Below are 27,192 nucleotides of genomic sequence, written 5' to 3'. Positions count from 1 at the left end.
TAGAATCAACATGAGGGAAATTATTTTGCTGTTTGGTTTGAACCATCATTGTGGGTCAGTGATGGAGGGCATGTTTGAGAACAATTCTGGCTCTTGCTTTCAAATGGCAAAGGAAAACCATGGGGCACAGAGACAGTGAGACATTTTGTGGAAGAATACTGTGAGCAGATGTAGGCAGTATATTCAGATGTCACTGTGCTGTTGATGTTAGACAAGTATTGACAACAGAAGAGGGATACTAGGAGGAGAAAACAGCCTTTGGCAATCATAAGGGAAAGAAATATCGTTTTACTTGGCAGCATTATAAACCACAGTGTAAAATAAAGACTGAAGCCTTGTGGCTAGTTTCTTTTTTACAGAAAAATGGGCTGTTGGTTCATTAAATAATGTCACATCTTTCAAGAACAAACAAATTGCAACAAGAGAACGGGTACAGCTGAATAACGCGGATACGCTTATAATTATAATTTTTATAAAAGTGTTTACTCCGTCTGTCATTGAAGTCGAACTACCTGTCCAATTTGAACTCGAACTATGGCACTGCTTAGCAACCTCGTTTTCTAAGTCACAAGAAAAAAAACATCAGAGCTTTCGCACAGTGTCGCGGCTTATTTAAGCATCCGATAAAGACAAAATCCAAAGTGTTCGGCCACAGAGTGTCATCGGAAAAAAAAGACTGTTTACCCTTGAATGTATTTTAGTGTTTAAAATGACAAAGACAAAATATTTAAGAGAAAATATACAACATCTCTGTTTTTTGGTCTGTGCACTGACATATGACAATGCGCAGTCTAATGTCTTTCTCCGTTCTGTTTCTTAGGCTCGTCTCCAAAGCCATCTTTACACAACAGCTGATTCTGTCTCTTTTGAGCGCAGTAACTGTGAATGCTCTGAGTAACAGTGGCACAGTATGAATATGTGAAGCACGCCACAGTGATTCACCTTTCAAGGCTCTCTCTCTTTGGATACGAGAGCATAAGAGAACACAAAAAGCTCTTCATATGCTTCTCACATACCGCTGTCATTTTTATTAGGAACACATGGCTTGGGCCTCGTGGACTCCAAAAAGCAACCTGCTGGATTTATGCAAACGTTTCAACTGTTATTGCACCTTGTGGCGCAAGCCAGCTGTGCTAATCAAATGAATTCTTCACACACAGTGCTTGTCTTCCCTTCTGAAAAACTATTTACATAACGTAATACCAGCCCTTCTCCAGAGAGCAAACGAAATTGGCAGCTTTAGGTGGCGGCGCAGTCTGAGGGTAAAGTGAGCCGGACCGCCCCTCCACCCCCTGTAGATGCAGAAAAGGCTGCTGAGCTAGGTCCGTTGGCCTCCATAGTGAAGAGCTTGCAGGCTCGTGGAGGGACGTACTCCGGGGCGGGGACGGTGGCATTGGCGGGAGCCTCTCTTTCAGGGCTGGAGGCGTGAGAGGAGCAGGGGGAGTTGGTGGGGCTGAGCTGCACAGCTGTGGTGTCCTGCATTGTGTGCTCGCTGGTCTCGATCTCAAATGCTGCCCCTCCACCTAACCCCCCTCCGCCCCGACCCATAAAGCCCAGACCGCCACCTGCTTTGGACCGACGAGAGCTCTGAGGCGGAGGCAAGCGGCTGCAGATGCAACAAGCCCCGAAGAAGGAGAACGCCACCAGCAAGAGTATCGGTCCGATGATGATTGGGGGATTGCTAGAGGGTACAAGCGTGCTGAAGGCGAAGGCGCCCACTAAGGTGATGTTGATGCCCGCCAACATAATACACAATCCGCATGCGCAGCAAAGGGCAGGAGAAGGCAGACCCTGAGGGCGGGATTTACGCTTCTTGCGGGTCTGCGTTTCCTTTTTGGGCACTGATGTGCCAGAACTCTGTTCGCTGCAAACCATATTGGCAAGGGTCACGGTTACAGCGTTGCTGCCACAACCCCACTCACAACCGCCAAGTCCTTATCAGCAAATTGTAGGAAAAGAGCATTGCTTCTTAATGGGTGCTTGCTTCATACGGCTGGGACGCTGCCTGTAGTGAAGAAACAGAGTGAGTGGCATAATTTATTATAAACTGCTAGGGTTGTCAGATGTAACAAGCATTATGAGATGCCATTTATTGAGCTATTAGTTCTGTTTGTTATTGTTGAATGTAATTAAATTACTGGGAATAACACAGGTGGTTCGCTGGAAGGCCACACGATGACTTAAACTTCATCAAAGTTGACTTCTCCAGCAACTGTGGTCAATAATAATAAAGACAGAGCACATAAAGACAAACACTACATATGACAATAAAACGTGTAACTTATCCCTAAAATCAGAGGGAAATGATAGGTGAAACAATGTAGAAACACGTAACCCTGGTTGTAAGACTAAATTTGACATAAACTGTACATATGACCCTCAAATCTGATTGGTTGAATGGAATATTGTTCCAGGATCAACAAAGATGTTAAACCTGGAACATGTACTTGGCGAAATCAGTTTCTGTGGTCATTTTAATGTAAATTATAAAGTAATTCAGAATTTTGAAATTAAAGGGATAGTTCACCCAAAAATGAAAATTAGCCCATGATTTACTCACCCTGAAGTAATCCTAGGTGTATATGACATTCTTCTTTCAGACGAATACAATCTGAGTTGTATTAAAAAATGGTCATGGCTCTTCCAAGCTTGATAATAGGAGTGAATGGCTGTATGACTTTGGAAGTCCATCAAAGCGCATCTATTCATGATTAAAGAGTTCCACGGCTCGTCAGGGGTTAATAAAGGCCTTCTGAAGCGAAGCGATGCGTTAGTGTAAGAAAAATATCCATATTCAAAACTTTATTGACTAAAATAACTAGCTTCGGGGCAGACGGCCTACGCATCGATTTACGCCAAAAGCGTAACCCTTGAACTTGACGCACAGTGTAATGACGAACGCTCATTATAACTCCGCTCATATAACTCCGAAAGTATTCGTCTGAAAGAAGAATGTCATACACCTAGGATGGCTTCAGGGTGAGTAAATGGGCTAATTTTCATATTTGGGTGAACTATCCCTTTAAAGGGTTAATTCAGCCAAAAATTTCAATTATGTCATTAATTACTCACCCTCATGTTGTTCCAAACCTGTAAGACTTTCATTTGGAACACAAATGAAGATATTTTCAATTAAATCTAAGCCAGTCAGTTCCTCCATTGAAAGTCCACACCACTGATCCATTTAAATTGAGCGGTTTAGTCCAAATTTTCTAAAGAGACACGATGATGAACGAATTGAATTTAGGCTTTTATTCACATATAGCCGAAACATAAGTGAACATAAACAGAAGCTCAACCGAACGTGCTTGATGCGCGAGAACAAACCTCATTGGTTCTTGCGGAAGCTCAAACGTGCTGCGTGACAATAGAATGAACCTCATTGGTTCTTGCGGAATGAACCTCATTGGTTCTTGCGTAAGCTCAAACGTGCTGCGTGACACTAGAATGAAGCTTATTGGTTCTTGCGGAATGAACCTCATTGGTTCTTGCGGAATGAACCTCATTGGTTCTTGCGGAATGAACCTCATTGGTTCTTGCGTAAGCTCAAACGTGCTGCGTGACACTAGAATGAAGCTTATTGGTTCTTGCGGAATGAACCTCATTGGTTCTTGCGGAATGAACCTCATTGGTTCTTGCGGAATGAACCTCATTGGTTCTTGCAGAAGCTCAAACTTGCTGCGTAACACGAGAATTAACCTCATTGGTTCCTGCGGAAGCTCAAACGTGCTCCGTAACACAAGAATTAACCTCACTGGTTCTTGCAGGAGCTCAAACTTGCTGTGTAACACGAGAATTAACCTCATTGGTTCTTGCGGAATGAATCTCATTGGTGAACCTTATTCATGAGAATGAACCTCATTGGTTCCTGCAGAAGCTCAAACTTGCTCCATAACAAGAGAATGAACCGCATTGGTTCTTGCTGAAGCTCAAACGTGCTCCATAACACGAGAATGAACCTCATCGGTTCTCACACATCAAGTGAACATGCTTGAGCTTCTGTTTACCACAACTGATGAGTGAGTTGATGGATGTTTATGTGAATAAAAACTTAAATTAAATCTGTTTATCATATAAAGTGATCGTGTCTTTTTTAAAAAAAATCGGACTAAACCACTCTATTCATACGGATTAGTTTTACAATCTCTTTATGAATTTTTTGAAGCATCAAAGTGTCAGTTGCGTAGCTGTCAATGGAGTGACAGAAAGCTCTTATTTTACTAAAAATATCTTCATTTGTGTTCCAAAAATGAACAAAAGTCTTAGAGGTTTGGATGACACGAGGCCGAGGGTGAGTAAATGATGACAGAATTTTTGGGTGAACTAAGTTTTTGTAAAAGTTGTGTTACAATATCTTAAACTAACTTACAGATAACTAATTAACAGGTTTTACTGTAATATTTTCCATTTACTATATAATTTTACATATTTTTGACAATGGCTCATTACTCAAGTCATGACACTGGAAAAAAAAAGATGTTTTCACAGTCCCATTTTCCCTTATATGCAGCTGTACTGGAGCTTTTCATAACACCAAGGTCACATTTTACTTTCTGAAGACTTAGGAAGCTAATAATTTCACACAATACCCGTTTAAATCACATTGTTTCATTAACTGTGTGTGATGAATCTGTTAAATGCGTAGGTACTAATTGGAGCAACGAGCATCCTCAATGCTGGTTTTACACCTACCGGATGTGATAAGCGCATGAGACGATAAAATGTGGTGAAAGACATCGTTTAAACAAACACACGCGAGCTTTTCATGGTGTATGAAGACAGACAGGCAGTGATTTAGGAATATTATCAGCGTCTCTTCTTGAACGAGAAAATGTCTTACCGCTTAGTCGACGTCCAGAAGAATTAAACAGGCTTGATAATGAATTTCTCTGGGTATACGTGCGAAGCCTGTCGTTTAATTCCCGAAGTCGAAAATGCCGTCTTAAAAAGGTTCCACTACCCGACTCATATTAAGATCAATACCCCTGTCACTCAATGCACGTCAGCCGCGCTCCACGCGCTGGATTCGAGTGTCGGCAGATTCTGACTGACAAGATTTCTTTCATTAAACGAATATTCTTTACAAAATGAAAAAATAATAATTCAGAGTTGTAATATTTTCCATTCGTGTTGGCAGTAACAGGTTGCACAGGAGCCCGCGTTGATCAGTGCATCAGTGGTGTGACTGTGAATGAGCTGGTGGGCATGTGTTCAATGAGTGTGTAGGGAGGAGGAACCCTCTCATCATGATCATCAGCTATATGTTCTCAGCTCCCACATCGCTTATGATAGTAGGCCAAACGAATCCGACAAACAGATATTGCTGCCCAAAATACCATAGGCCTACTACTTAAAGTATTGGAATAAAAATAAACAAAAAAATCTTGTTGAAGGAGACACCCCGCATGCATTTATTATGATTTTACCGTATAGCAATACATAAATGATTAAAAAGCCAGCTATTGTGTTTTGCTGTAAATTATTATGCTGTAAATTTGCAAAGAAACATTTAAGATAATATGTATAAGATAATAAGATAATATATTTAAGATTATTATGTTTTGTATCTCTTCTCACAAAAATGTAGGCTTCAATCTAACCATAATTTCTGACAAAATACAATGTGTGTCATTTTATTTTATAGTGGTGTTACCACTATTTTATTTTAAAAAAACAGGCAGGATCTATAGTATTTAGGCATAATAAACAATGGTTAGATGAATAAGTTGTGACAACATATGTTTTTGCATTGCTTTAAATTATCAAAATAAGTTAAGCAATTTTAAACCTTTTCTATAAGTTATACAAGATTCAACTAATTTCTTAAGTCAGTTTAATGTAAGTTAAGTTGTAATGACTTAAACATCCAAGTTGATTGTTATTAAAAAATTAAGGCAGCAAGGTTTTTTTTTAACAGTTTAGAATTTGTAATGGTTTTAATGGTTATAATGGGAAATGTATTGGTTTTAATGGAAACTGTAATGTTCCCTGTGGTTCTTTACTGGTAATTTGTTGCCTTCTGGCGTTATAACCATTCCTATTCCTAATGGAATATTGCCAGGTCTGTCTGTGTAACAAAACCAGCCTAAAGGCCAATCAAAAATAGACCAAAACAAGCCCAGTGACCCAATAATATCACAACTATCCATTAGGTATGGGATAATGCCAATCCCATACCTAAAATACAAATTTTACAGTCACTGTTATGCATTATAAACAATTTCATCTTGACAATCACTTCTGGCCTGTTTTCATAAGGGAGCTCAAAGGCCCCTTTCTCACAAAATTCATAATCTAGTTGTATTTATTTTCACTAAACAGCAGGGGGGTCAGCACCCGTAGCAGTTTATAAGTAGCCCAATTCTGCGGGAAAAACAATAGCTTACTGTCGTAACCCCGGTTCTCTGAAACATCGAGTGGAGAGATCCACCTATGGGAAGGGCATCCGTACCTGACCTCTGCAGAAGCATCCAATTGCACCAAGTCTGGCTAACAGACAGAAGCGCGCAGCCAATGCCAGGTGAGGCCACACCCCCTTACCTACGGGCATATCACAGCTGGGCGCGCTGCTATTCCTCAGTCAGTATATTCGCTTCTCGTGCGGCAAGCGGGGCAAGGCTGGTGGATCTCTCCACTCGATGTTTCAGAGAACCGGGGTTACGACAGTAACCTATTGTTCTCTTTCATCATCTCGTTTCGAGATCCACCTATGGGAGAGACATGGACAGCTCCCCGATTGCCCAATACACTCACAGTGAGGTTCTGAAGGCCAGAGAAGGACGGTTACCTCAGAGAGGCGGTGCCTGACACGTCCCACAAACATGACCCTGCAAGTTTTCCGCCACGCTAACTGCTGTGGACAAGCAGGGCATGAAACATGCATGAGACACATACATGATAATGGCCCCCGCACCACCAATGCACATAGCTAAACCCAAGAAGGAATGCGAATGCTTGGTGACAGGAATGAACATGGCCAGCCGGCCCATTCACTCCTCGTTGGTTAACCAAACGGGGCTGTGGGAAAGGGCTAAGAGGACCCTACCCCAAGGACCGAGTGTGCCACCGAAGTTCTGGTGACATCCAACCGGTAGTAACGCTCAAAGGTATGAGGAGAGGCCCAGCTGGCCGCGGAGCAGATGTCCTGCAGTGGCACTCCCCTGAACAAAGCCCAAGAGGCGGCTAAGCCCCTTGTGGAATGAGCTCTGATGCCCCTTGGGGCTGCACTCCCTTTGCTTCATAAGCCATAGTATAGCGTCCACAAGCCAATGTGAGAGGCATTGCTTTGAAATGGGACTCCCCTTGTGCAGGGGAGCCCTAGAAACAAAGAGCTGGTCGCTCTTGCGGAAAGCACTGGTCCTGGTCATTATTATTGCAGAGCACGGACGGGACACAGAGCATTCAGCCCCTGATCCTCCGGGGAGGCAAAGGGTGGAGGGTGAAAAGCGGATAGCTCCAAAACCTCCGACGTAAACGCAGGGAAGCATTTCGGCAAGAAGGCCGGGTTAGGCTTAAGGAAAACCTTATCTCCACTTAGGGAGAATTTAGCGCACGAGGGGTGAACCGAGAGTGCATGTAGCTCACTGACCCGTTTAGCAGATGCCAAGGCCGAGAGCAAAGCTGTCTTGAGGGACAGCAGCTTAAGGGAAATACTCCCCAGAGGCTCAAAAGGATACAGAGACCGCGCTTCCAGCACCATGGAGAGGTCCCACTCTGGGACAGATTCAACAGATCTCCTGATGACCAGCAAAGAGCGGCGTGCACCCTCCATAAATCTGCGGGTTAGAGGGTGCTGCCTGACGGTGGAGCCCCAAAACCCACATGACAGGCTGAAAATCGCAGCCAGGTAGACCTTAATAGTGGAAAAGGACCTGCCTCTTTCCATGAGGTCTTGCAGGAAACACAAAATATCAGGCACCGAGCACTGATAAGATGTGAAACCACGCCCATCATACCACCCTTCGAACACTTGCCACTTACAGCCATATAGGGATCGCGCGGAAACGGCCCTGGCCTTCTGAGTAGTGGCGATTACACGCGGCGGGAGCCCCAGTGCATTTTGGTTCGTCCTCTCACGGGCCAGGCCCAGAGAGCCACCCTGTCCGGGTGGGGGTGGTAAATCTCCCCGTTGGCTTGGGACAGTATGTCCGTGCGAGGGGGGAGGCGCCATGGCTCGGCGTATAACAGAGGGATTATCTCTGCCAGCCATGGGGCTTTGGGCCACCTGGGTGCTATTAGAGTGAGAGACAGGCCGTGCTCTCTCACCCTGGCCAGAGTGAAAATTATCAGGCACAGGGGAGGAAAAGCATACAACAGCACTTTGGGCCATGGGTGGGCCAGTGCGTCTGCCCCGAGGGGCGCGTCCATGTCCTTTAACGAGAAGAACATAGGACAATGGTGATTTTCGCGCGAGGCGAAAAGATCTACGGCTGCCTGTCCCATCTCATCCATAACCTCTCCACTATCTGCGGGTGAAGACGCCAATCCCCGTGGATTGGGTTTCCCCTCGATAGCAGATCCGCGCCTCTGTTCCGAATGCCCGGGACATGAGTCACGCGTAATGACAGAAAAACCTGTCTGCTCCACACCAAAAGCCTGTAAGCTAGAGCGTGGAGTTTTGACGAGCGCATGCCACCCTGACGGTTGATATAAGCCACTACCGTGGTATTATCGCACCGTACTAGAACAGGATGTCCCTGCAGGCAAGGCAGAAAATGATTCAGAGCTTTCCAAATAGTAAAAGCTCTAAATAGTTAATGTGCGCTGAACGTAGTCTGCTCAGCCACAGACCGTTCACCGTTCTGCCTTCCTGGGTGGTTCCCCAGCCTGTTAAGGACGCATCTGTCGTCAAAACTTTTCGCATCGTACCGTCCCGAGGGGGGGTTCCCCGTGCGTAAAAGTTCTCGCTCTCCCAATGGCGCAAGGCCGCCGAGCAGGCGCGCGTCATCGTTACCGAGCGGCAGAGATCGCAAATCGGGCTGAAATGTAGTGTACAAAACCCATTTTGTGAACGTTCTCATTCTCAGGAGACCAGTGGCACAACTTGGATAGATGAAGCCATGAGATCCTGCAGCCTGAGGCATGTGCGATATTGTACTCTCGCCCCTTCACTGAACTGAGACAGACAGTCCATCAGCGAGCGAACGCGCTCTTGAGAGAGACGCGCTCGCATGGAGACTGAGTTCAATTCCAAGCCCAGGAAAATGATATTCTGACTGGGAGTCAGATTGTTTTCGCTCGCATTCACCTTGAACCCGAGGGATGTGATGTGCGCGAGCACCCGGCCGGTGTCCAGCGACACCTTCTCCTTTGATTTGGCTATGATGAGCCAGTAAGTCAGAATTCTCAGCCCTGATAGTCTCAGGGGCGCCACGCCCACCTCCACACACAGACAGAAAGTTCGGGGATTCAAATTGTGCCCGAACGGAAGAACTGTGAATTCGTAACAAACGCCTTGGTAGGCGAAACGAAGATATTTCCTGTGTGGAGGGTAGATGCTTATGTGAAAGAAAGCATCTTTCAGATCGACTGATGTGAACCAGTCGTTCTGCTTTATGGCACAGGCGAGAGAGGCTTGTGTCACATTCTGAAATTGAATTTCCTCAAATGTTTGTTCAACACTCGAAGGTCCAATATAGGGCGGGGGGGCGCCACGCCTTTTGGAACATGAAAATACCAGGAATAAAAACCATGGTTTATCAGATTGGGTGGCACCATCTGAATCGCTCCCTTGTTAGGAGGGAGGAAATTTCCTCTTTCAGAATGTGTGAGGCGTTTTCTTCTGTGTGAGAAGAGAGAACGCCGTTGAAATGCGGAGGTTTTATTGCAAACTGCAGCTTGTAACCCTGGGTTACAGTACGCAAAAACCCACTCGGGCGCTGAAACGGCTTGCCAAGCCGCTTTGTGACTCGCGAGCGCCCCCGCTCGGGCCGGAGCGGAGCTGTATGGGCCCAGCTGGTTCATTTGTGATGCAAAGGCGCCATCTTGTGGGAACACTAGAGACAACATGCAGGGGTTTGGAGGGATTTCCTCTCTCTGCAGTGAGAAGTTTTCTTTGCGGAGAGAGGTCTTCTCTCCAAAACGAATTCATTTGATTCGTAGCTTTGTGTGTTTTGTGTTGGGCAAACACTGGGGCCAAAGCCTTTATTGACAGAGTGAGGGAAACATAGTGTGGTGTCCACTGTACTGAACTTTCCCTCACAAGGTGTCCCCAAAAGTGGGAAAAACACATATATACATAATACATAACACATAATAAGTGTTATTTAGTTATGTGTGTGTTTTGTGTTGGGGAACACAGGGGCCTTACACACACAACGTCCACTAAAAACACATCGGCTGGACAGCCGCAACTGAGCTGTGTGAGCCCAGTTGGTTGATTTATGAGGCAATGGCGACCTCTTGTGGACGGACTCAGGGCGACATGCATGGGATCAGAGAGATTTGCTCTCTATGTTGCCGCTGGCAGATATATAAATCTGCACGAATTCATTTGATTCGTTTATTAAATGTGTTGTTTAGTAATGTGTGTGTTTTGTGTTGGGAAACACTGGGGCCGAAGCCTTTAATAACTGGGTGAGGGGAACCAAGTGCGTGCGGTGTGGTAACACTGCTTTGTACTTTTCCTCACGACAGCCCCCTCCCCCGTAACTTGTTGTTGTGGGGGGGAGGGGGACACACACACACAACGTCCACTAACATACGGGCTGGGCAGCCACGAGAAGGGATTAACCGACCGTAGGTGAGAGACCCTGTTAGTTAACGTTACTCCCAATGGTCGAACAACAGGCAGGCCGCTTGCGTTCGGGACCGCCTTCCTAGGAAGGCATAAATTGAAAACCTCAACACGTAATCGTAACAATCAAGGCCCGTGAGACCGTGTTAACAGTCTAGCGGGACGCTCCGGCCGTTCAGACTGGGCGGTGGTCCCAGCGTTTACCCGTCGTACATATTCCTATCCTGGTCGGTGGCGCTCTGTGGAGCTGGCCACACAATGTTGAGACGAACGGCCGCTCGCTCACAAACTTCCAGGAGGATGGACGGAGGCAAAGCCGCGTGAACGCTAGCCTAGGGAACGCTAAAAGGACCGCGTCATCCCCGTCGCCGGAACCGACCGGTTCGTCAACGAGAGTGAGGTTTTCCCACGAAGATGTCCTCTTCAGGGAATGCGGATTGGGCTGATGTCAGCTCAAATATTTTAGAGAGGTGGCGCTCCGGGAGTCCCCCGGTAGCGCGTCATCATCACCGTGTCTCTCCTCCGAGTCAGAAAGGCCGAGCACGGCGCGCTGTGTCGTGCAACTAAAAGCCGGCTTAGTAAAAGCTACATGGGCAGCAATTACAATGACCGCAATTCCCCGGGTTCTCCAAAGCTTGAGCGTGTTAAGCCCAAGCAGACCGCGCAGAACGAGAGGGTCCTTATAGCGGCGATGAGAGCACCACACGCGGCCGGGCAGGCTCGTCGTGATAGGCTGTTCCCCGGGGGAAGCGGCTGTTTAGACGGTCACATAGCCATGGGCGGGCCAGCGGTGAAGAACTCGGAAAAATCCGTGGCGGGCAGCCATGAAAAGGAGGAGCAGGTGAAGGACAGCGAGAGCTCGGGCGGCTCCGGATGCAAAAAACACAGCGGATAGGCTGAAGAAACGACTGTCACTCACGTCTGGCGGAGGCTGATCTGGCGATATGTCCTCCTGAAGACTCGAAAGTGAGCAGCGTAACGTTAATCCAACCGAACTGTGTCAATGCAGAGATCGCGAGAAGCGAATGTCAACTGAGGAATAGCAGCGCGCCCAGCTGTGATATGCCCGTAGGTAAGGGGGTGTGGCCTCACCTGGCATTGGCTGCGCGCTTCTGTCTGTTAGCCAGACTTGGTGCAATTGGATGCTTCTGCAGAGGTCAGGTACGGATGCCCTTCCCATAGGTGGATCTCGAAACGAGATGATGAAAGAGAACTTAGCAACACTGAAACTGAAACCATTAGGTGATGGTTTTAATGGTTAATGCTTGTTTGTAATGTTTGTAATGGTTTTTAAGTGGAAACCATTAGAACTTTTGTGATGGTTTCTATTGTTTTTCTCAGCAGGATATATCTCCCCTTACAAAAATGTACCATAATTTACAAGTGTAATCATTTCCAGCAAAATACAATAGTAAGGCCTAATTTATTGTTACTTCTGTAAAATAATAATAAATGAATGTGGGATGGTTACCATGATATAAATATGATGTGAAGGTCAGCCTTACTTTGTAAAAGGAGCCTTATAGGACCAATCATACACACACTGTGAACATGAGACTTATAATCGATGCCTGAATTGTCATCATACTTTGTCTGCAGCCATGGTTACATGGTACATTTGTGTAAGGTCATCTATACAAAATACCTCATTATTAAACCCCATTATCCTTTAGTGTACTTTGGATAGTTGTGTTGGCCATGAGCAGGTCACTATATACATCACAATATCGACACCATGAGCACTGTAATGGTCACACAGTTCACTTCTCATTTTATCAGTACAATTTTTGGTTTGGACTTTCTGTAGTTATCATTTACTTGTGAATAAGCTGTACTGATTCTTCAGATCATCATGAAGTTATTTTTTCCTAGTCGTCTGAAACTAACTTCTCTCTATAGTGCTGTTGTGTGAGACACCCGGTACAATGGTGTATAATTCAGTCATTAGCGTACGTCAGAGCTCTTAGCAACAGCAGGCAGTGTCCCTCTTCCTTGTCGCCATGCAAGGACAGATACTGCATATTCAGCCTTAGAGTGTCACTGATGGTCTGCGTGGGATGCACAATGATTCTGTGCCGCGCACGTTACATGTTCACACAGTACGTGAGCGTCTGAGTCACTTCTAGTCCTGCAAAAGAACTACTGTTAAGCTAAAAGTATGTCGGGGAGAAGGCAGATCAGGAAAACTAGTGTTTATAAGTGTGTGTTGACATGACACTATAACAGAATTGAGACATTTTAATACAATTTTATGTAATAATTGAGTTTTCTACATTTTATTCATTGGGTCTCCAGCAGAAAAGCATTTCAGTTTGTGCAATCCCAGATAGCACACTTCATCTGGAAAGTGAGCACTTTACTGCATCCATACTGACTCTTAAAAAACTCTTCTTTTATGCTTTCGCTACTTTTTAAAGCTTGTACTGTTCTAGATGAAAGGATGTTTCAAACTTTGTATTGCTATCACTTTTCTTGTCGCTGCCTCCTTAAGATGAATCACTTTTTGTATTCCTCATTTGATTCGATTTGGATAAAAGCATCTGCAAAATTAATACATGTAAATGTCAAATATCTGATAAGCATCTTTTAAAAAGTTGTATATGCATTCAAAATCGTTTTTCAGTTGAGCAAACGCTAAAAAAAAATGCATCTCCCAGATGAAAACATGCACATCAAAACAGTTGTCTCTGAGATGTATGTGTGCAATGAGGAATTCAGAACTCAATTCAAAACTAATAGAAAACCACAAATATTCAATCTTCAGTCATCCACTCATCATGTGGGTCCAACCCTGTATGAGAGTCATTTTTCTGTGGAACACAAAAGAAGATATTTTGAGAAGTGTTTCAGTGCTCTTTGTTCCCTACTATGCAAGTCAGTGGGTTCAATCTTGTTTTTTGGTTTCCAGTGTTCTTTAAAATATGTGTTCTGTTGAGGAAAGAAAGTAATACATGTTTGGAACGTAATGGGGGTCAATAAATGATGACAGATGATGTTCTTGTAACCAGTCCTACTCTACCCGCTCTAAGCGGGATTCGAACCGACATCTCTGGCATGGGAGGCAGGCGTGCTAACAAGGAAGCAAAAGACCTCAGCCTTAAGTGCCAGTCGCTAGTGCGGCTCTTGAGACCAGGGGAGTGAGGTTTTCTCACACAGCTCTTGCTTTCTTCTGTTACACTTACCCTTTTAAACCTCACTCCCATCCGGGTCACGGCACCAAATTTAACTGGTCCTACTCGACCCACTCCGAGTTGGATTCAAACCGGCATCTTGGGGATGGGAGATGAGCACGCTAACAAGGATGGCAAAGACCGGCAAGATGGCAAAGGTGCCTCTTGAGGCAAGGGGAGTGAGGTTTACACACACAGTGTAGCTTGCCTCTATTTCATGCTAAAAACCCATTGACTTTCATTGTATGCACAAACCCAGATGAAACATTCTTCAAAACATATTTTTTAATGTTCCACTGAAAAAACAAAGCCATACAGGTTTGGAACGACATGAGGGTGAGAAAATGATGACGGTTGTTTCATTTCTTAGGTGATCTATCACTTTAAGCATTCAGGTGATCTGTCATTTTCAGCTTGCTCATTGATTTTTCCAAAGATTATTTTAGTATTAGAGCAGACATCTTGTTTGAATGAGTGAAATCAGATAGGAGACAGTAATGAGATGTATGCAGAGATCAGCCTTGCTTTTTGAAAAATGAAAAATGTTTGCTCTTTAAGGAGTCTCCGTCGGATCCAGCCATTATACAGGGTCTTGATCAGATGGCACCTTAAACTTGCGCCTGCCCAAGATATCTGGAACATCTGCAGAAGGCCTTGGAGAAAAAAATACAACGCTTAAAATGTCTAAATATACACCGTAAAAAAAAAAAGAAGGTTGCTGCCATAAATTAAGTACAATCAACTTGGTTATGTAAGTCATTCAACTTAAATGACATTAAACTGACTTAAAAAAATGAGTAGAATCTTGTTGAACTTTTTCAAAAAGTTGAAAATTGATTAACTTATTTTAATGAGTTAAAGCAATGTAAAAAAAAACATGTTGTCATAACTTATTGATCATTTAATTTTTTACAGTGTGTGTGCGTGTTAATGCAGCCTAAGCTTGTATGCGTATTTTTCTAAGTTGAAGAGGCAGCGCCAAGTATGGGTCCTCATGCAACATAAATGTCATTATGAGTGAAGGCAGTGGTGTAAGTCACCATGACAACCACATCCACAGCAACTTTGTTTTGTTGTTGGTTTGAGACCAATAAGCTCATAATGGGAAGTGGTCAACACCTTCCTTTTTACTTTTTTTAAGAGTTTTTAAGAGTTTTTTAAGTATTCGATCAGAAAAGACTTTCGGGTTGTACAATGCACATTAAAATCCAACTCATGCAGGTGAAAGATTTGCAGAAAATAGGCCAATCTCGCTACATTTCTTATATGACCATAAAATCATGTCACAAAGAGGGTCGATCAAAATAATGTCCTGGAAGTGATTGGCTCCTGGCATAGAATATAATGTGTGAGCTCAATAGGGAGCAAAAAGCCTCTCTCAAAGCAAGCGCAATTCCCAATCACTCCGTTCCTCCAGTGAGCCACAAAGATGTGTGCTGTTTGGCACCACTGCCTGCTAGAAGAATCAAATTACTCTCTGGCCCTAGAGAAAGACTGCCATATTGAGAGAGGGAATTCACTGTGCCACAAATGTAATGAGGGGAGTATGCACACGTGTGTGTGTGTTTAATTTGTATCTGGTATACCTCACTAATGTAAAGTTATGAATATGTGAGTGACAAAATGATTTACGCAGGTCAAAAGCTGTATAGATGAAATTGCTTTTTTAGGGGCCGTTTGCACGACAGTTTTTTACTAAAAACGGAAAACTTTTTAAACTAAAGTTTTTGAAAACGATACCAATATCGTCCCCATGTAAACAACAAAAAAGCGAATTTGTGAAAGCGATGTTGTCATGCACATGAGTATTGTGTTCAGTCTATAGGCGCAGAGTGTTTCTTTACAAAGTGATATCGCCAACTACTGGCCTGACATGCATAATACAGCGTTTTTAGTCATTTTCACGGATCTATCTGAACAGTATCGTTTTGACAACATTGCCGTCTATACGAGAAAAAAGTGTACAATTTTTTAGTACATCGTACCCTTAAGCTCTTGTGCTGATCTTAAACATCAGTGTTGTTTTAGAAGAGGCTGTAAACGCTTGTCTCACCCATCATCCTGTGAGCTCTCGGCTGCTGTAGAAGCTGCTGTCTCCACAAATGTCCCCATCCGGCTCTTCGATCGTTCTACATTAAGCTGGTTTTGAGTCCCTAAGAATGAGACAGAAAAAGCAGGCATGTGGTTTTTCCATTTTACACAGATTTCAGTATTTTCCGACCTGAAGTTTGACCTATGTCAATTGCGTATACCCACGCCAATCATCTTCCCAAATTTATGAGAAACATAAATCATGTGTTGTCAACAAAAGAGAAGCTTCAAGGTCCCCCAGCGGTTCTCCCTATAGTTTAACATTTAAAGCAAAATACAGCCATAAATATTAGTATTTTAATTTTACTGTTGCATTATTGCAATAGTGTAGTATTATTGCTATTTGTATTAGCAATTAATTGATTTTTTTATAATTTAATTAATAATAAAACAAAATAGTTTAGTAATAATGATATTTATTATTATTAGTGTTGTTATTTTTATTATTATAATTGTCAGGGTCAAGTTGAGTTTCATTGTGTTTTTGTTCATGTGCCTGTGTTTAGTTTCCTCCAGCTGTGCCTCAGCCCTCCACCCCTGATCCTCCACCTTGGTCCTCACTCCCTCCGGCATCATCTCGTCTCCGCCTCGATCCCTCAAGCCGACAGTGTTACCTCTGACTGCCTGGCCTATGATGTCGTCGCCCTGTGTCATAGTCCTGACAATTTGGCTGGGGTCTTCAGGTTTTCTAGCTCCACCTCAGTCAGACAGCCCACAGACTCCGCCCAGGAAACCAGTCAGGACTCCAACTTGCCTCCTCCCTCCATCTTCACCACGGTGTTCCCCTCAGCAAGCTTCTCCAGCCCCTTATCCACCTCCAAGACCCCTCACTCCCTCCACTTTTGGACTGTCATTTACCACGCAGGGACGCGTTTGGTGGGAGGGGTGAATAATGTCAGGGTCACGCTGAGTTTCATTGTGTTTTCGTTCATGTGCCTGTGTTTCCTTTCAGTTTTCCGTCTCCTTAGTTACTGATTCTTCCCTGTATGTTACCATTGTTACTGATTAGTCTCACCTGTGTCTAGTTTAGTTCTCTGATACATGTACTTATACTTCCTATGTTGTTCAGTTCACTGTCGGTTATCGTCATAGTTTAATGATTTGTGTGAATTTGTACGAATTTGTACAACCCCATTTCCAGAAAAGTTTGGATGATTTGTAAAATGCAATAAAATCAAGAATCTGTTATCTGTTCATTCTCTTTAACCTTAATTTAACTGACAAAATTGCAAAGAAAAGATTTCCAATGTTTTCACTGACCAACTTAATTGTATTTTGTAAATATTGACACATTTTAATTTTGATGGCTGTAACACACTCCAAAAATTTGAGACAGAGCCATGTTTACCATCTTTTCCTAAGCCCCTTTCACACAGAGATTCTGGAAAACACAGGGATAATGTTTGATTTTGGTTCATTCACACTGCCAGTGATATTCCGGAATCTGTGAGTGCGTTAACACACATCCCGTAAAGATCCCGTAAAGACACGTGACGTCAGGATGTGATAACTCCTGTCAGATGTCAGTTCCGGAACTACCGGAAAGACGCGGGAGGCAAAATAACGTAACAAGCATGCATTTATTAACAGCCCAACAAGCAAGTATTGTAATATAAAGTTATTTGGCGTAGTCCATACTCCCCAGTAGCGCCACTGGGTTTGCCGAGTGGCTCGTTCCCAATATGTTGTAGCATAGGTTGTAGAAAGGCCCGTGCGATGCCCCTTTATGGCATTGGCCCTAGCTTTTGTTCACACAGGGCGCACGTTTCAGGACTGATCCCGGCAATATTACTAGGGCCCCATCCCGGCATCAATCCGGGGATGTGTTTGCGTTCACACAGAAGGCACTCTAGGAATTTTACGGCAATTTCCCGGGATCAACGCGCTGTGTGAAAGGACACTTTTTAATCAATAGGAATAGGGGATACTAATTGTTGCAGTTTTGCAAGTGGAATTTTTGCCCAACCTTGCCTGATACAAGACAGTCTGTGGTCATCGCTGTCTGATTCTGAGTCTGATGGAAAACTTTTCTTTGTCCTTTTGTCAGTTAAATAAAGGTTCAATGGAATCAACAAATCACAGATTCTTGATTTTATTGCATTTTACAAAACTGTCCCAACCTCTTAGAAGATTCTCCTGAGGACTAAAGGTTTCGTGGATTAAATAATTTATATTGACATTCTGAATCATTTGTGTTTGGATTGCACAGCAATGTGACTATTATCATTATAATTATTAGTGGTAGTATTAGTATTAGCATTAGTAATAATGTACAATCATATTGAATGGGGAAAAACAGTTTAATTGTTTTGTTGTTTGTCTGGCTGATCACATGCCTGAGAAAGACAGAGACCACAGTATGAGACTGCTGTTCATTTGCTGAACACATCCCTGTTGCCTGTTTACATAATTCAGTGCATGACTGCCATGTGCTCTGAGGGCATAATACAGGCCATGAAAATGTACTGCATAATGATTCTTTTTATAGCCTTTTGCTGCCAAGCCACATGCACACAGTTTTAAAGAATACCTCGAATTCATATAAAACCTTACGGTCCGATAACATAAATCTATCTTCTTTGCAAAAAAACCCCCAAGAAAATCAACTGCAGGAAATGAGGCATCATATCAAATTAGAATTTTTTTTCCAGATTATCAATCTATTCATCTGAGCACAAATCTCATAACGACTGTGCATTTTGTATGGAGTAGAAACAGATGTGCGGACTGACGCAGGAAATGGCCGGTGAGGAGGTAACAAGGACACACAGTTGCTCCATGAGGGACGCTGGGCTGCTTGGATTACGTGTCAATGTAATTTCCACAGCAGAGCAAAGAGTGAGCTTTCTGATTACATGAACATGGTTTCCTGGTTGCCCATCTCATGACTGCTGTCATTTCATAACTTAAAGTGCCTAAAACACTGTTACAAAAGTTTCAAAGTACTGTTAAATAATGTTGCTCGTTCACTAATTCCTTCAACAAGAGATCACAAGCGCTGTCGGATTATGGACCCTTTTCACAGACTGATGATGATGCGTTTCCACAGTTATCAATGGTGAAAATCTAGTAAAGTTTTTCATATTTTAATTTTTTTTAAATGTAATACACGCTGCTGCGAGGGTGTTTCTAAAACAACGGCTGAGGTAGTGCTCACAAATTTTACATCGTTCTCTCTTCTGAGCAACGTATCAATCTCTCTATATTTTTCCCTTCTTTTGGAAAGTCGTGGAAACTGTATAATGGGTATTTTATTTTGCTATTGGAGCAAATGGAAATAGAAAAATTATATTTGCTGTTCTCTCTCGTTCACCGCTATAGAAGTTTACCCATGATGACTTCCACTTCTGAGAATCCCAAAACTGTGAAAAGGATCCATTGGAAATGGCCCACAACTAATATTAATGTGGGTATAAAATACACCTGTAATTTAACTACCGGTATTAAAACTATATCTACATCTATGGGTACTCTTTTTATTCGTTCGTGATTTACTGGATACAATTTTTTGATCCACAATTTTTACCCGATAAAATATTTTAGAGCTTAATATTAGTAAATGTATATTCATAAAAATATATCAAAATGCCCATGAGGTTTTTGGAAATGTATTCATTTACATGACTTTTCCAGCTCTATAAATCATTAGGCTTTCTCATATCCAGGTTTTCCAAGACCTTGCATGGGAGCCCAGGAAAGAGATGTTTGAGGGAGTATATCTTGATATTTGGTTGTTTTAGATCATTTTAATGTTGTTCTTATTTTAAAGCCTTTTGTCACAAATCGCTGGTAACAAAACAACGTATTTATTAGAATTATAAACACTCAGGAGATTTTTTAAAGCTAAACAGGAGAAAATGTAACCCACATTATATGAAATAAAAAAAAACTGACAAAGGAATGAACAAAACTGGGAGTACTTATACACAAGCTTAACAAGGAAACACAGTTGAACGAAATCAGAAATCAAGGTGACAAACAAGGAGAACTTATAAATAAGGAAACTAATACTGCATAAGGAACATGAACAAAAACATCATGAAACATAACATAACTCTGACACATTTTAAGTAATCTTAAAGGAGTGCTGAAGCCCCCCTGTTTGAGAACCACTGGAATAAGTACAATCCTGGACTTATGCAGCCCCGCACAGGTAATTCCCTATGAATTATATAATAAAAACCATTACTGTAGTCCATGTATATATTTTGATGGACTGTATAGTGTAAAAAATAAAAAATATAATTTGTAATCATGACTGTTTAAATTGTCAAAGATGAAACTTGTAATCAGAGACTTCAAGAAGTTCAAATAGGTGATTCAAGTGCAATTTTCAGTAAAGTTGAAGCGGCAATTTGATTGTGTTGATTTGATTATTTCAGTAACTTCATTAACTTGACCTGTATTGTCGGCCTCATGCAGGTGATGTCATGTACAGACTGATAAAAGGAGGAAGTGGAATTGGCATATCACAGGAAGCTGCTCGGAAATAGTTACCTGCTAAATTATCAGTAATTTCCATTGAGCAGGAGGAGTGATTAGGCACAATCTTCTGAAACTGCCTTGGATGAACGATATTGGGGCTGCACATAAAGGCCAGGATCCACTATTTTGGCTTTCATTGGGACATAGTGACAATATATTGTTCGCCCTTTACAAATTTATAGTTTCATAATGTAAATTCAGTAGCAAGAAGACCCCAGGACCTGAAATGTGGTATATAAAAATATAAATACAGCCTATTACTGTCATATATATGATGGTACTCACAGGTATTCCAAGATTAAAACTTTAAAAAATCACGACAAGAACTGACAAAGGAATGAACAAAACAGGGAGTACTTATACACAGAGTGGGATTAACAGGAAACCAGGTGACAAACAGGTGGAATTTAGTCAAATGAGAACTGAACTGAAAAGAAACACATGCACATGAACAAAACCATGACACATAACAACTCAGGCAATTACAGGAATGTTCCAAGTTAAATTTAAATTAAGATCTAAAAGAATCTTTGGCATCGCGTACTGTTGATTACTGTATAGAACTATTTTGACTTGAATTTTAGTTTGTAAAATCAACTCAAAAACGTAATCGGTTACCTAATGTAACCTCGGTTCTCTCTAGAAGAGGGAACGAGTATTGCGTAAGTTACTTACGCTACGGGTGAAGTCATCTTTTCTCGAGATCTGAAGCCAAAAAATGATACTTAATTTTGTATTTATTGTCGACGCAGTGCAGCGGACAGCAGACCATAGCAGGTCGCATAAGCGTGCTCATTGGCTGTCCTGCAGCAACTGCAGCAGCCTATTGGTGAGCCCCGTGTGATGTCACGCCCAGAATGGGAGTGGCTAGCGTAAAAGAGGGGCTCATCAGGCTGAACTCTGCTTTTCATTGACTGAAGCAAATAAGCTTGTGGTGCGAGCACGGCAGGTTACGCAATACTCATTAGGTAACCGAGTACGTTCTCTTACAAGAGGTTCTCTCGTATTGCGCAAGTTGCTTACGCTACGGGAACCCCTTGTCAACGCCATGCGCGCCAAGCATCCGCTGCATGAGACCCGGGCCGGCCCAGCACGCGGGCCAGCACATGTAATAGACACTTGATAGGAACACCGAGCGGCTCCGCCGGTCTATCTATAAACTTAGAACAAAGGCGGCAAGCAACGAGGGCCAGCACAGTTCACAAGCACATAATAGGGCAGATAATAGTGCCGGACTATGTATAGAAAGCAATACCCCTTCGCACAGCTGTATGGGAATAGGAGGCCAGCAAAGCGGGCCCGCACAGGTATACCGGCGCGTCATAGGGATATACAGACCAGCTCAGCCGGTCTACGGATAGCGGGGCTCGCATCGCTGACATGAGAGTGGCCTGCACATGAACAACTGGGCAGAACATACACATCCCTTTTAGACTGACAAAAGTTTAGCCTGCAAGGCGGGAACTTCCAGGTTATAGAACCTCACGGATGTAGGGGGAGGCCCAGCCTACCGCCATACAAATATCGTGAATAGAAATCCCGCTGGACCAAGCCCACGTTCGTCGTGGGACCATGCCTCTAGTGGAATGGCCCCTGATGCCCATAGGGCACTGCAGGTGTTTGGGCGCGTAAGCTGCTACGATAGCATCCACTATCCATCTGGACAGGCTATGTTTCGAGGCAGCGAGACCCTTGGTGCGCCCTCCAAACGAAACAAAGAGCTGCTCAGAACGCCTGAAGGCGGCGGAACGCGTGATGTAAATTTGAAGTGCCCTGACGGGGCACAGAAGGTTACCATCATCCTCGCTATCGGATGCTGGCAGAGCCAAAAGGGAGATGACCCGTGCTCTAAAAGGCGTGCCAATCGCCTTGGGGATGTAACCATGTCTCGGTTTGAGAATGACTTTAGAGTCATTTGGTCCAAACTCGAGACACACGGGGCTGGTAGACAGTGCGTGTAGATCCCCCACACGTTTTATTGATGACAGAGCTAGCAGAAAAACGGTCTTGAGCGAGAGGTATTTTAAACCCACGGATTCTAATGAATCAAAGGGGAAAGCTTTCAGGGCCTCTAAGACCAAAGAAAGATCCCAGATCGGAATCGAGGGGGGCCGCGGGGATTCATCCTCCTGGCTCCTCTGAGGAAGCGGATGATGAGCTCACTCCTTCCTATCGCGCGGCTGCGCGTCGACTCCGCGAACGCCGCAATAGCCGCAACGTACACTTTGAGTGTGGAAGGGGACCTGCCCTTGTCCAACAGCTCTTGGAGGAAGGAAAGTACCCACGAAACCCCACATGTGCGTGGGTCCAGGCTTTTAGTAGCGCACCATTCGGAGAACACTGACCATTTAGACGCATAGAGCCTTCTCGTAGAAGGAGCTCTGGACTGCGAGATCGTGTTCATGACCCCTTCTGGCAACGCAACGGGTATCCGTTGATTATCCACGCATGCAGAGACCAGCGCTCTGGATGGGGATGCCACACTGATCCACCGGCTTGAGAGAGAAGATCTCTCCTCACCGGGATCGGCCATGGGGCTATGTGCGACAGCCTCACCAGCTCTGGGAACCAGGTTTGGTTTTCCCATCGCGGGGCTATGAGAAGCACTGAGTGGCACGTTTCCCTGATCCTCTTGATTACCTGTGGTAACAGCGAGATAGGGGGGAAAGCGTACAGCGGGCAGCTGGGCCAGGTTTGGGCCAGCGCGTTCTCGCTCTTTGAAAAGTAAACTTGGGCACTGAGCGTTGTCTTTTGACGCAAAAAGGTCGACATCCGCTCTGCCGAAAGGGCTCCATAGTGACTGGACCGTTTGGGGGTGCAGGGACCATTCTCCTGGGGGAATGTTGTCCCTGGACAGTCTGTCCGGGCTGATGTTCTCGTGGCCCGGTACATGAGCGGCTCTCAGCGAGCGCAGTGAGCGATGGGCCCACACGAGAAGGCGTTCCGTCAGTCTGCAGAGATTCCTGGATCTGACACCGCCTTGGTGATTTATGCAGGACACCACAGACATGTTGTCCGAGCGGACTAGAACATGGTGGCCCCTTAAGTGTGGGAGGAAGCGCTTCAGCGCGTTCTCGACCACTATCATCTCCAGACAGTTTATATGAAGGCATTTCTCCTGGTCTGACCACAGGCCAAAGACCGGTCTGCCCCAGAAAAGAGCGCCCCAACCTGAGTTGGAGGCGTCCGTCGAGATAACCAGTCGGTGTGAGATAGCTCCCATTGTCAATCCCCGCTGGTACCAACTGGCCGCTAGCCAGGGCCTCAGTGCTGAAACGCAGCTCTGAGTAACTCTGATTCGAATCCCGCCAGACGCCCAGGCTCGGTGAGGCACTTGAGCGTTCAACCAATGTTGCAGCAGGCGCATGCGCAGTAAACCCAGCTGAAGTATTGCTGCAGCTGAAGCCATATAACCCAGCATCCTCTGAAATGTCTTTAGAGGTGCGACGCTGTCTATCTGGAAGTAGCTCTTTCTGAAAGATGCGGCCAGGAGCCGAACACGGCGCGCGCGCTGTGTCGACACCCGGGCCGTCATTGCCACAGAGTCCAGTTCTATGCCCATAAAAGAGGCTGACTGGCTGGGCAGTAATGAGCTCTTGGTCCAGTTGACCGTGAGTCGCAGGCTTTCCTGAGAAGCACCGTTCTGTGAGAAACGAGTTCCTTCTCTGATTGTGCTAGAATCGGCCAATCGTCCAAATAGTTAAATTTCGCATGCCCTGGCCCCTCAGGGGAGCGAGAGCCGTGTCCATGCACTTCATGAAAGTACGGGATGCTAAAGACAGGCGGAACGGCAGGACGGTGTACCGTCGAAGGCGAATCTCAAGAATGGCCTGTGATGGGGTATTACCTGAATCTGAAAGTATGCGTCTTTCAGGTCAAGGGAAATAAACCAGTCCCCGGGGCAAATTTGCGCGAGGATCTGTCTGGTCGTGAGCATTTTGAACGGTCTTCTCATAAGAGCTTTGTTCAAATATCTCAGATCTAAAATTGGCCTGAGGGTACGTCCTTCTTGGGTACGAGGAAGTAATGGCTGTAAAAGCCTGACTCGCTCAAAGAATGAGGTACTGGTTCTATGGACCCCTTGCATAGAAGTTTTGCTATTTCTGCACGAAGCAGGTGAGCTACTTCCCCATTCACTCTCGTCTCGAAGCGCGGGGGACGGTGTGCTCAGCACCCATTTTGAAACGCCCGGAATAGCTTCCCATGCTTTTTCATGCAGGGCTAGGGGCAGAATGGCCTCTAGGATCTGATCTCCGCGTACTGCGGGCTCGAGAACCTGAATCGGAGGCACGGGTGCAGCGCGGCGCTCTCGGTGCTGGAATACGGCAGCTCGCCGACAGCGATGGCCGGCCGTTTTATACACAAGTCCCGGTGACATTGGACGGGGAGCATATCGTGCGAGGAACGGGGCACGAGGGCGTCGCCGGGGTTAAATTGCTTTTTGGTAAGTGTGAGCGCTCGTGAGCGGGCACAAGACTTACATCTCCAAAGCGATCGGCGGGGCGTGGCCGTGAGACAGAGCGGGCAGTGAGTAGGTGTGGGCACGGGGACGTGAGCACATGTTCTACATCTAACACTCAAGCGGCTTTTGCCAGCTTTATGAGAGTGGGCTCTGTGAGAGACACGGGGGGTATAGTGCTTGTGTGCAGGGGTGAACACTGAGATGTGGGCACATTTTCTACACTTAAAACACATGCGGCGTGAGCTGGATAACCAGACATTATGCTCTTTTTGAGATTTCTCTGGGTCGCTGTGACAATGGCGGTTGTGTGCAGGCGAGCGGGTTGTATCACCGGCTCGTTGGCTGCGAAATACACATCTGCAGTAGCCGAGACTACGGGGCTTGACCGTCTTTTCCTCCTTTGAACTGCTAGGAGGACTTCGCGGGTTTCAACGCAATCTTAGGCCGGGGTCCCCGCGGGGGAGGAGGTGGCCTGTGGCGACTGGCCGAGCGCGATCTAGGGCGGCCACCGGAGGCTGAGCTGGACGCTGGGCGGAGCTTCGTGCAGGCTGGTCCCGAGGGCGGCATGCAGCAGAGCTCGATCGACGAGGCAGGAAAAGATTCATGGCCTGCGTGGTCTTTTGTACTTCCGAGAAGCGGTCCACGATCCCGCAAACCGCTGGGCCGAAGAGGCCGGTGGGGGAGAGCAAAGGAAGAGGCCGGTTGAGGAAAACAGCCCGCTCGGGTTCCCTCATGGCGGGCGAGCGTCAGCCAGAGGTGCCTTTCTGGAACAGTTAGAGAAGACATGCACCTTCCAAGGGCCTAGACAGCGGATTTAGAAGCGCGAAGGGAGAGGTCCGTCGCGTTGCGCAAATCCGTGATGGAGGCAGGATCCGAGCTCTTCTCATCCAGCTCACGGAGGAGATCGGCTTGGAGGATCTGTAAAACTGCCATGGAGTGCAAGGCTGAAGCGGCTTGTCCGGCAGCGGCGAAAGCACAGGCCGACAAGGGCTGATGTAGTCCTGCAGGCTTTAGACGGGAGGGCAGCCTTTGAACGCCATCCAGAGGGCGGGCAAAGGTGCGCTGCAACCGCTTCTTCCACTGGGGGAATGGAATTATACCCCTTCTCGGCGGTGCCGTCAACCTGTGAGAGCGTCGAGGAGACATGAGAGTGGATTCTCGCGGAGAAAGGAGCGTTCCACGATTTGGTAAGCTCAGCGTGGAGCTCCGGCAGGAAGGGTGCAGTCTTTGGCGGCGGCGATGGAGAAAATAGCCGTCGAGTCTGTTCGGTGCGGGCTCTTCAGGCGTTGACCACTCGAGGCCAAGTTGGTCGACGGCCTTAGTGAGGAGGCGCAGGAGCTCCCCATCAACGCCGGCCCGATTACGGCCGGCCTCCTGGACTGACGAGTGGTGTGAACCGGATCATTCCTTGCTGTCAGAAGCCAAGATTGAGCAGCTGTCAGCGGCGGCGGCCACATTCACGTCATCCGCCTCATCCTCTGAAGCGGCGGCGGCATGGGCGGGACCCGGCGGCTGCGCGTCCCGAGAGGAGGGGCGGGGAAGGAGAGAAAGAAGCGTGAGGGAAAGCTTCCCGGCGAGCTTCTGGGCGCCACATCGGTCTCCGGTGGACGCTGGGAGCGGCGCTTCTTCCTGCGCGGTCCGGCAGAGACAGGCGGAGTAGCGGCGTCATCATTGAAGATCTCAAGTCGAGCATCTCAAGTCGGCTTCTCAGGATCCAGCGATGTGAAGAGCTTCGCTGAAGAGATGAAAATCAGAGTTCAGCCTGATGAGCCCCTCTTTTATATACGCTAGCCACTCCCATTCTGGAGGGCTGTGACGCGTAGAGAGCGCAAAGCGTCCTCATTGGGTGTGACATCACGCGGGGCTCACTGATAGGCTGCTGCAGTTGCTGCAGGACAGCCAATGAGCACGCTTATACGGCCTGCTATGGTCTGCTGTCCGCTGCACTGCGTTGACAATAAATACAAAATTAAGGATAATTTTTTGGCTCCAGATCTCGAGAAAAGATGACTTTACCCATAGCGTAAGCAACTTACGCAATACGAGAGAACCTCTCGTAAGAGAACTTAGGCTTGTAAGTGAATACATACATAGAATAATTATCAATATGACACATGCTGTCAAAGCTTGTGTTTCATTTCATGTGAACTGCTCACATTCGTAACACCTTATCTTCGACAGTCCACTTTAGACATTCTAACTAGAAGTAACTTTACAGTCAGTATAGAGTATTAGTAATGTCTGCTTAA

General features: G+C 45.5%; 1 protein-coding gene across 2 annotated transcripts in view; it reads right to left on the bottom strand.

The window, feature by feature from the left end:
- Nucleotides 1-521: 521 nt before the first annotated feature.
- LOC130094473 (transmembrane protein 275-like) overlaps nucleotides 522-27,192 on the bottom strand; it is a 35,239-nt gene continuing 8,568 nt past the window's right edge. The window contains exons 4-6 of one of the 2 annotated variants that reach the window (XM_056260775.1): nucleotides 15,959-16,058; nucleotides 14,513-14,558; nucleotides 1,875-2,005 (exon numbers count right to left, since the gene is read on the bottom strand). In XM_056260775.1, the coding sequence (XP_056116750.1) occupies nucleotides 1,970-2,005; nucleotides 14,513-14,558; nucleotides 15,959-16,058 (182 nt within the window). In that variant the 3' untranslated portion in view covers nucleotides 1,875-1,969. Of the gene's footprint in view, nucleotides 2,006-4,840; nucleotides 4,931-14,512; nucleotides 14,559-15,958; nucleotides 16,059-27,192 lie in introns of those variants that run through there. The other variant, XM_056260774.1, reaches the window with a different exon arrangement.

Source organism: Rhinichthys klamathensis, unplaced genomic scaffold (genome assembly GCF_029890125.1).
Source record: "Rhinichthys klamathensis goyatoka isolate OS25496 unplaced genomic scaffold, OSU_Roscu_1.1 h1tg000178l_1, whole genome shotgun sequence".
In the NCBI taxonomy this organism is placed as follows: domain Eukaryota; kingdom Metazoa; phylum Chordata; class Actinopteri; order Cypriniformes; family Leuciscidae; genus Rhinichthys; species Rhinichthys klamathensis.
This window is presented reverse-complemented; position numbering and strand designations above follow the sequence as displayed.